The sequence below is a fragment of the Brachyhypopomus gauderio genome, chromosome 11 (assembly GCF_052324685.1).
Source record: "Brachyhypopomus gauderio isolate BG-103 chromosome 11, BGAUD_0.2, whole genome shotgun sequence".
Taxonomy (NCBI): Eukaryota; Metazoa; Chordata; class Actinopteri; order Gymnotiformes; family Hypopomidae; genus Brachyhypopomus; species Brachyhypopomus gauderio.
The window spans coordinates 22,220,415-22,230,684 of NC_135221.1; the positions used below are offsets into that span (position 1 = coordinate 22,220,415).

Consider the following 10,270-nt stretch of genomic DNA (forward strand, 5'->3'; position numbering starts at 1 on the left):
AAGTCAACCTCTTGAACCCAAATGATGATGACACTGAACTAACAAAAACAATGAAGTTGACAATTCTTGACTATCTCACTGACAAATACTGGACCACTGATGCCCTTCTGGATGTGGCTTCACTTGTTGATCCAAGGTTCAAGACACAATACATTGATCATGATAATAAAGAGAGAATACAAGCCAGAGCTGTGTCTGAGCTGGAGTCCCTGTTGACTGTACAAACACAGAAAAAACATCAAATAGAATCTCCTTCCACATCACAGAGCCCTGAATCAGAACAAACACCAACAAAGAAAATGAAGAAAACACTGGCCAGCTTTTTGAAAAGCTCAAGTGTTGCAATTTCTATTGCCACTACCACATCTCCTTGCCAATCTCTAAAAGAGGCAATTCATGCAGAACTGAATGCCTACCTCTCCACACCAATTGCAGACAGTGTGATGGATCCTCTGGAACGGTGGAGACTCAACGAAGGAAACTTACCAAGGGTTAGCAAGGCTAGAAAGTATTTGTGAATCCCAGCCACATGTGCTCCCTCAGAACGAGCCTTCAGCACTGGTGGCAATATTGTCACATGCCATAGAGCAACTCTCAAACCAGATAAAGTTGATAAACTCGCTTTCCTGGCAAGAAATCTGTGACTGATTTGTCGTACCATATTTTATTTTTAGCGGAAAAATAAGCGGAACAAAAGTAAGCGGAAAAGACAAAACTAGGCATATTTTTGCACCTTTTTTGTTTTTGTTCTGGAATACTTAAATTACAGCAATAGTTAATAGTTAATTTAATTAAAAAAAAATTTAACTCAGGGGTGACAGTGGGAAAAATTCCTGAGCTGAGCCTGAACTCAGTGAGTCACGTGCAGCGCCATGCACAGTGCATTATATATTTAATAAATATTTTGTGTTGATTCATTAGGACATAAATTTTGTGCTTTTGTTCATGTATTACACCTTATGGCATAAGTTACAGGCCGCCATGATGAACCAGATCGTCTGACTACCCCTGTACCGGCTCAAAAAAAAAAAAAAAAAACACACACTTTCTTATATTTCTGATAAAAATTTAACTTCATCAAAATAAAGATAAAATACTGAATTTATCTTGTATCTACCTCTGAAGCTCTTCCAATGTCTGAAATACAGGCGGTCCCCGGGTTACGACGTTTATCCATCGTAAATCGATTTTCGGTGTAAATCGGAACATACGTACATACTGTACATAAATAACGCACTGTACACAGTTATCCTATCCTAAAGCTAGCCTTTTGCCAAATACCTTTATCCATAGCTGCGTTTAGCTAAGGCTAAAGGCCTATCCTGACGCCGTCCTCCTCGGTCCCGAGCTGCGTAACCATGTATTCTTCCGCCTCACACACGAAACACCAAGTTCCGTTTACGCCGCAGAACCACTTGGGTCCAAACAAGGCTTTATACAGTAAATGGGAAATGTGTAGTAACCACGAAAAATTGTAACTCGGTAACCTCGTAACCCGAGGGCCGCCTGTATGATGTTTATGTAGATTGAATCGGAGCATTAAAGTCTTCGGCACGACCAAACAAGTTGACAACATAAACTGACCAAAACAAACTGGACTTAAGGCAGGAGGGAGGTAACTTCTCTACGTAATGTCTGAAAATCAGAAGGCGAGATGACCCGCAAGTCAATCAAATGACACCGCCGTGATCCATCCAGCGCTGCTGAGTGCCAGTGAGACGATCATATTTCGGCCTCAAAACAGATAGCATGCGCGCGCGCGGTTTGTTATTATGATTTGACACCCCCCCCCCCAATTCAAATGATGGAAATCTGTCATGGTGACGGAGAATTTTAACCCATGCCCATCTCCCCATAAATAATAACAACAAATTACGTTCGCTACCCCCACCGTAGGCGATATGGGAAAAAAATAGTATCACGATTTTTTTCATAAAATCACGATTTCGATTTTTTATCACAATCTTCCATCCAAAAAAAAAAAAAACAAAAAAAAATTGGGGCTACAAAACTTTCTTTTTAAGCAGATTTAAATGAATGATTTATAAATCTTGCTCTCCTCAGCGTTTGTGTCCGCCTCCTTGCTCTGCGTCACGCAGTTCCTTACACTGTTAAAGTGCACTATTGCACTAAATATTTCCCAGCACTTTAAACTTAAAGTTAAATATTTATACATATAGTCGAAATGATTCGATATAATTCGCTTTTTTATTACATTATTTAATGGTGGTTTATTTTCAAAACGTCCAATCTTAACGTCTTCACGTTCTTTCATGTTTCGTCCTGGAATTACAAGAGGCTCATATTTGTTACCGTAATATGAGAGAACTGTTCATTTAGAAACGAAGTAGTTCCAAGTAGGCTACTTAGTCTAAATTTCAGCACTTTTCAAACCTGAAACACAAAGCAACATTAAAATTCGTCAAGTAAATGATCCTTCCCATTTTAGAGGGGTGTTTCTTTATACTATAATAATAATAATAATAGAATTTTATTTATAAGCACCTTTCAAGACACACAAGGACACTTTACAAGGGAATAGGCAACAAGAGTTTAAATAAACTAAAAAGGATTAGAATAAGTCAACAATTTAAAATAGATCATTAAATAACTACCACATATCGATCACGCGAGGTGTGGCGGAGTCATGCGCTATGGTCACTTGTGAGGCGGCTGCCCCCGCTGCCCGCATTGTTTCACTTTCGGCATATTACTTGGGATGTCCAAGTCTCAAGTGATTGAATACATTTGTTGTACTGGCATCGGACGTTTTCACGTGTTCTTTGCACACTTTACATATCGCTGTAGTTTGGTCTTGGTCAGTGGAAGAAAATCGATTCGAATCAATTTCAGTTTACAGAGGTGGATTTTCTCTTCTTTACCAGCTCCTCGTTTTGGCTTTCAGCCGTCGTTGTCCACGCAGTTTTTGGTTTTTACAAACACAACATGGAGGCATGGAAGACGCACAGTTCGCTGTGATTGGTCAGTCATACGCCCTACGTCTGATGCATCGGTGGGAACCAGTATAAAAAAGTCATTGCGCTGATTGGCAAAGGCGATCTATACGATTTCTCTAATTTGGTAGATCGCCTGCGATTCTCCACTCGTCATCGCCATTCACGATTTTATATCGTCATATTGCGCACCCCTACCCCACCGTCAACAAATTACGTTCAATTTTACATCCACTATGACAGTATTGGTATAGGTCTGAAAATTGCCTGGCCCACAGGTCAGAGCTCTCTGCAAAATCTGGCCCGCAGAAAAATATAGTTGAATAGCCCTGCACTCATAGTTGGCAGTGTCAGAGGAGGATACTGTCTAAGCAGCAGGCCACTATGGACAATGTCTCCCACCCACTCTACAACACACTGGTGAGATACAGGAGCACATTTAGTACAAGACTCATAATACCGAAATGCACCAGAGAGCACCACAGAAGGTCATTCCTACCTACGGCCATCAAACTTTATAACTCCTCCTTCAATATGTGACACTATGGCTAATTAACTGCACATGTGCACATGTGCAATGTCAATAAAAAGGTTTCTTCTTCAATATTTTATGCTATGCAAAAACGTGGTACATTTCATATTATATACCACTTTTGCTACTTTACTGTTCCTAGAGAACTAAAATTAGTGCATATATAAATTTTATTTTACTTTAGAACATTTAAATATAGTGTTTATTCTTCTACATTAACAGTTGCAACTGTAATAACCACAATTTCTAGAGTTGCACCAATACCGATACCGATGCACCGATACTGCCACTTACACAAAGCATCGGTATCGGCAATAGAGAGCGCCGATATGGTGAAGCTTATTGACGCGCATGCGCACCACTAAATGGCGCTTGACTGAAGCCAACGGCATGTCCGCGGTGTGGGAGTATTTCTCGGTTGAGACGGGCAGCAGCAAAAATGCCCGCTGCAAAATTTGTAATGCCAGCATTTCGAGGGGTGGCACGACCACCAAAGACTTCAATACGTCGAATTTAATTAAGCATTTAAAGCGAAACCACGTCAAAGAACACAGCGACTTCATCCAAGCAAGCTCAAAGAAGCAAGCTAGCACAGGTCAGCAGCAATCCTTAGAATGTGCGTTTCACAGATGTGACAAATACCCACCTGACAGTGTCAAAGCGAAAGCAATAACAGAGAAACTGGTTGAATTTGTCGCGTTGGATGACCAGCCCTTATCAGTCGTTGATAATATAGGTTTTCGACGACTAATTGAACAGTTAGAGCCAAGGTACAACTTGCCTAATCAGCGCTACCTTACTGAGACGGCTCTACCGCAGCTGTACACCCGAGTCTATGAACATGTGAAGGAGAGCTTGAAAGATGTCCCTATGATTAGCTTTACCTCAGACATATGGAGTTCAGACGTGTGTCCGATGACCTTATTAAGTTTGACTGCTTCGTGGGTGGATGCGGGTTTCACGTTGAAAAGCGCAGTTCTGCAAGCCAAGCCATTCCGCGGCTCACACACTGCTGAGGCTATCGCGGCAACTTTCGAGGATATGCTGAAGGAATGGAATATTCCGAAGAACCGTGTCCATGTAGTGTTGAGAGACAATGCCAAGAACATGGTAAAGGCCATGAATGATTTGGGGCTACCTAGTTTAGGTTGTGTTGCCCACTCGCTAAACCTCGTTGTGCACGAAGGTCTCTTGTCACAACGTAGCGTTTGTGATGCACTGGCTAGCGGGAGGAAAATCGTTGGTCATTTTAAACACTCTCCGTTGGCATATTCCCGTCTGGAGGATATTCAGGCTGACCTGAATTTACCTATTAAACGACTACAGCAAGATGTACATACCAGGTGGAACAGTACATTTTACATGGTCCAAAGTTTGATTCAACAGAAGCGACCACTGTGTGCTTATGCAGCTGACCATGATCTGCCCGCCACACTGACTGCTAATCAGTGGGGGCTGCTCGAGAAAACACTCGCTGTTCTAGAGCCGTTTGAGGAATTGACACGTGAGCTCAGCTCTTCGACTGCATTAGCTGCAGACGTAATCCCCGCTGTTACTGTACTTCGACGCCTTCTCCGCAAAGAAACGAATGCCGACCAAGGAATAAAAACGATGAAAAGCACCTTACTGGATGCGGTTAACTCAAGATTTAGCACGGTTGAGGAAGAGCCACTGTACTCATTTGCAACTCTGCTGGATCCGAGATACAAAGACAGGTCGGTTTTTACCACGTTTTGGAGTCATATACTATTTTTGCCCAATATATAATCTAGATATAGGGCTATGGATAACAGTTTTAATATGTTAATTCAAATTGTCATTTGTATGGGCGTACTGATTTATATAATATTTACAAAATAGATGTAATAAATTAGGTAGGCCAGCTATACTATTGTTTTGAATATATAAACCTACCTTAATTAAGCAGAAAGAAAATATTGCTACAAAACCATACTTGCTGTCTTTGAATGGTTATCAGCTGATAAAGCTTATTTGTTGTAGGTATTTCACAAATTCAGACTCCTTGCAAAAGGCAAAGATTGCTTTGACACAAATGGTTGAGAAGATGGAAGAAAAAAGTCCTGCAGCTGCCTCAGCTGAGCCAGTTCAGAAGAACCCACGTCTAGATGCTGGGAGTCAGAAAAAAAGCTGTCTTGGTGGCTTATTTGATGAAATCCGGCAGCAGAATGAACCAAAATCCAGCCAAACAAGCATGAGTGCTACAGACGAGGTCCACATCTATCTTTCTGAGCCAACAGTGTCTCGGTCAACCAATCCATTGGAGTGCTGGAGAACTAGCCAAACCCAGTTTCCTTTACTGACGACCCTAGCTGTCAGCTTCCTCAGTGCCCCATGCAGTAGTACTGAGAGTGAAAGGCTCTTCAGTGCAGCCTCACTTGTTGTGAATGAACAAAGGAACAGGATACTTGCAGAAAGAGCAGAAATGCTGCTTTTTCTCAAGAAAAACCTTAAATTGATGCTAAAGTAAAGCTAAGCCATGTTTATGCACAAAAGCTCCACTTATGTTTGTTTAAATTGAACTTGCTGCACCTTTTGTTTGTACACTTTTTTTTTCTCAAAATTTGTGGCTTTGTTGCATGCAAATAACCAAGCAGCTCAAACCTTTTTTTACATAGAATTTTTTTGTTTGCATACTTTTATGTTAGCACTTATTTAGTTTAAGCAACTTGTTTAAATTTGAATTGAATTGAAACAATTAAAAAGCTGTGAAGCATAGCGAGATTATGCTTTCCTTCTTGCACATGTTTCTGCATTGTGGCAATTAATTTTTTCATAGCTCTGAAACTTTTTAATGTACAGTTAACCAGTAAATTTAAGTCAGAGTTGGTATCGGTATCGGTACTCGGTATCGGCAGATACCCGAAAAGCTGGTATCGGTAAGGAAAAAGTGGTATCGGTGCATCCCTAACCAATTTCTATATAATAATATGGAAAGTAAATAAAGTAAATTAATAGTCTTTCTATAAGCGCAATTCTAATTCAGAAGCAGGGATCACAGTCAGTCACAGCCATGTCTTAAACATGGCAGTTATTTACAGTGAGTGAACAAAATGACAAGCTTGCTGCTTGCATGATGAAAATAACCTGTGGAGGATCAACCCCGAAAAACACAATCTCGCTGAATATGTGGAACTTGACATGCTAACGTGTTGTCTTTGTTCATACATAAGGTACAAGAATGGCTAATTCTCAGCAGACGTAAAAGATCAAGTGAAACAGATGCTTCTAACAATGCTAGAGGGGGAAACAAGACACACACGTTAGCAAACTGCTACAGAAGCACACATGGTGCCTGAACTGATCCTGAAGTCCCTGCAGCCAAAAACCCATGTAGACTACAGGTTGCAGAAATGCCGAAAAACTGAAGCAGACTTCTGAGGTGGCGCAAACGCCAGCCCTTCATCTTTCCAGATACAGATTTACCTGTCCGAGTTGCCCATTAGCAGAAGCGAGAATACATTGGACTACTGGAGGATCAGTAAAGATTGCTTCCCTGCTCTTACCCCACTTGCCTGAGCCGACCCCTCTACCCCTCTACCCTGCGTACAAGTGTGGACAGCGAGCGCTTGTTTAGTTTTGCTGGGCATGTGGAAAATGTGAGAATAAGCAGAGTATCTGGTGACAGCATGGAAATGTTTCTGTTTGTGAAGAAAAACTCTCCATTAATTTTCAAATGACTGCAGTGGGCCTGTGTGTCATCCGTACTGGGCCTGTGTGTTGACAGTATTGAGTTGACAACATAAAGGTGACAACTTGTTTTAATTTGGGGGAAAAAATTGCTCTTTGTTATTTGGAGGATGGTTAAAAGGTTTGTCCTATAACCTAGTGCTCATTTTGTTGGGATGAAAGGAGATTCCATTAAAATATCATCTGAACATTTTCTTCTGTCCTTTATAATTCTTAGAAAAAAAAATCGGAAGAGAGAAAATCAGAATGGGCCAATCATATGTCTAGAAAATGAGAATCAGTAGAGAAATGAAATTGGTGCATCTTTAGTGTGAGTGTTATGATTGTAATTACACATTATAATTCTTATGTTATTACACTATTATAAAGACATTATCTATTACAACTCTAATAAAATAAATAATTATGTGTGACAGCCAAATGTGAATAAGAAATTTCAGTTTTCGGACTAAGGGCTAAAAACGGCATTTATATTAATTTAAAATAATATCCACAACACAAAGTGTGAAACAATTAAATAGGTCTCAATACCATCTGAATCCAATATATAAAAATTTAAGCCTTGACTACTTAGTTTGAATAAACATTTTGCAAATGCAGGCAAGATAAACTACATTAAGACTTTGCACGGACATTGCAGGTTACAAATTTATGGTTAGAATTAATAAATTATAGCAAGGTTTTCTGTACAGTAGTCCAATGCTCAGCCAGTTTTAATGAATGCAAGTGCTGCTTACCCTCTTTCTCCCACAGTTTGGTGACATGTTCTCGGGCCAAACTGGGTGTCAGGTAGCCTCGTTTACCCATGTGCACGTCATCTGATTCATAATACAAACAGAAAGAACTGGTGTAACATTAACTCAGAAACAAAGATCCAATAATTATTCATATGACCTGAAAATGTATGGGAATCATAAAGGAGACAATGCAATAATGAACAAACCTGCTTCTTCTTCATCTTTGCAAGCCGTACGTGTGACAATCAGTTTACTGTTGTGTTCTCGGCGTACCTGTGCTTTGACAGCTCTATCAAAACAAATATATCCAAATGGTGCATTAAATCACCACAAAGTGAAACGATAAAGCCACCACTACCGTGCAATAAAGCCTTGTGCTTACTTGCAGTTGGGACACTTTCTTGAACTCATGTGATGCTTCCAAAAGTTACTGATAAGACCATTTTTTATTTCGCAAATATTCTTCATCTGTCGGTTACATGCAAATGAGTTGGGAAAAGAAGAGAAAACAGGTTACAGTTTTGCTTCTTTGAAATAAAATATACAGAGCAATACAGATGTAGAATACATTTTTGTATAGTTAAAACCATAAATGTCTGTAGTGATTATTACACACTGGTTCATGATAGCAGCTGCTCTGGTTTCCCCTGAGAACAGACATGCTGAATTTTTCCAAAGCTTCCTGAATTTCCCCTCCTGATGCCTGTGGGTTACCATCTAAAAACTGATAAATAAAGGACACCAATCGAATAGGTTGTTACACACTATAAACATTACTTGTTATCAAAACAGCCATTGATAAAGGACCTACATGCTACAATGCAACAGTGCTCCAAAAGCATCTAGAGTAGATCTTAATATTTTTTAAGCCCATATAAAACACACTGTAAAATCAAATATTCTGCCCAATATTAAAACATTCTGCTTTGTTTGTGTTGTAAATACTTCACAAACTGCTTACCTGACTGAGAACACTCTCAAGTTCACACATTTCCTTTATTGCTCCTACATCTAATAATCTGAGTTGGTACAGAAGTAAGTGAATTGCAGTCCTCTGACATGTCAGCATTTTACATGATTGACAGGATCCTCGCACAATCATGTACAATTTCTGGAAGAAACAAAACAGAATAACAATATTTAACACTTGTAAAACTATGCTTATATCAAACAATGCAGGAAGGTTTTAAAACACCTTACATCAAATAAGAAAGGGTTGTAGACAGGTAAGTGAAGGTCTATGTGTCCAAAGTGCCCTGGACAGTGGTTGAAGTCCTGCTTGCAGGTTGAACAGATTTCTTTGTGGTCTGCTGGTCCCAGAGACAGGTCATAAAGTCCACTGGGAGCGCAGTTACCGACATGGTCCAGAAGCATGGGGTTGGTAATACTTTTGATACTCAATTTCCTGCGTAACAATTTTAAGGTTAGCATGCAATTGGTCTGTTTTTTAGGTCTGCTCTGTTTGTGCTAATAGCTAGATATCTAATTATGTATATCATTTACCCAGCTAGTAGGGTTGCCACCTAGGTCCGACAAAAAACAAGGACACTGTCATACTGACACAGAGTGGCGAGTGTAATCAGTTGATGGGGGGGGGGGGGGGGGTGGCGAAAGTAAAATGTTACCGGAGGGGTTTAAAATGGACACAGCGAGAAAAAAAAACTGATTTAAAGTGTGCAAAACCAGTCTGATTCGTGGTTTGAACTAACCTAGTTTTTTTTGCCGGGACCGAATATTAAAAAGAAGAAAAACCGGGACAGGTGGCAACACTACCAGCTAGGTAGACAAAAACATAACGTATCAATGCAATACCGCATTATAAGATAGTTAAACAGCCACAACGTTACAGCTCTTCAAAAGAAGAGTTCACATATTTGAACTACACAGGGTGCCAGCCAGCTAACTAGCACGTTGTTTTGGTTTGTTAGAATATATGCGCATTACCTTATTTCGTCGGAGGAATACATGCCAAATGACATGCCTTCCAGTCGCCTCCACGGTGTTTCCTTTAGAAAAAGCATCTTTCTTGTTTAAACCATTTACAGTAGCATTTAACTGAATGTATTATTAAACCTAAGTAGCTAACCGGACCGCTAACTCTCAGGATCTCGTGTGCCTGTCCTGCACGTGTCTGCCCATGGCGCAGACGGGAAAAACCAAAAGTAAGACAAAAAGAAATAACTTAAACAAAAAAAGAATTTATCAAATAAGCTAAACATTGTTACATGAGATAAAAGTTTACTTTACATTAATACATACATTTTTGGATATTCAGATTATTGCGATATCGTGAAATTTTCCAGAATTTTGCAGAAGATTACATTCTCCCCCTGCACGAA

The 10,270-nt window shown here is 39.9% G+C and overlaps 1 protein-coding gene across 3 annotated transcripts in view; it reads right to left on the minus strand.

The window, feature by feature from the left end:
* The window catches only part of polr1a (RNA polymerase I subunit A), a 60,506-nt gene extending 50,430 nt beyond the window's left edge, over window positions 1–10,076 (minus strand). The window contains exons 1-7 of one of the 3 annotated variants that reach the window (XM_077022728.1): window positions 9,876–10,075; window positions 9,132–9,336; window positions 8,893–9,042; window positions 8,548–8,655; window positions 8,314–8,399; window positions 8,138–8,220; window positions 7,932–8,012 (exon numbers count right to left, since the gene is read on the minus strand). In XM_077022728.1, the coding sequence (XP_076878843.1) occupies window positions 7,932–8,012; window positions 8,138–8,220; window positions 8,314–8,399; window positions 8,548–8,655; window positions 8,893–9,042; window positions 9,132–9,336; window positions 9,876–9,952 (790 nt within the window). In that variant the 5' untranslated portion in view covers window positions 9,953–10,075. Of the gene's footprint in view, window positions 1–7,931; window positions 8,013–8,137; window positions 8,221–8,313; window positions 8,400–8,547; window positions 8,656–8,892; window positions 9,043–9,131; window positions 9,337–9,875 lie in introns of those variants that run through there. The other 2 variants (XM_077022729.1, XM_077022730.1) reach the window with 2 other exon arrangements.
* Window positions 10,077–10,270: the final 194 nt, after the last annotated feature.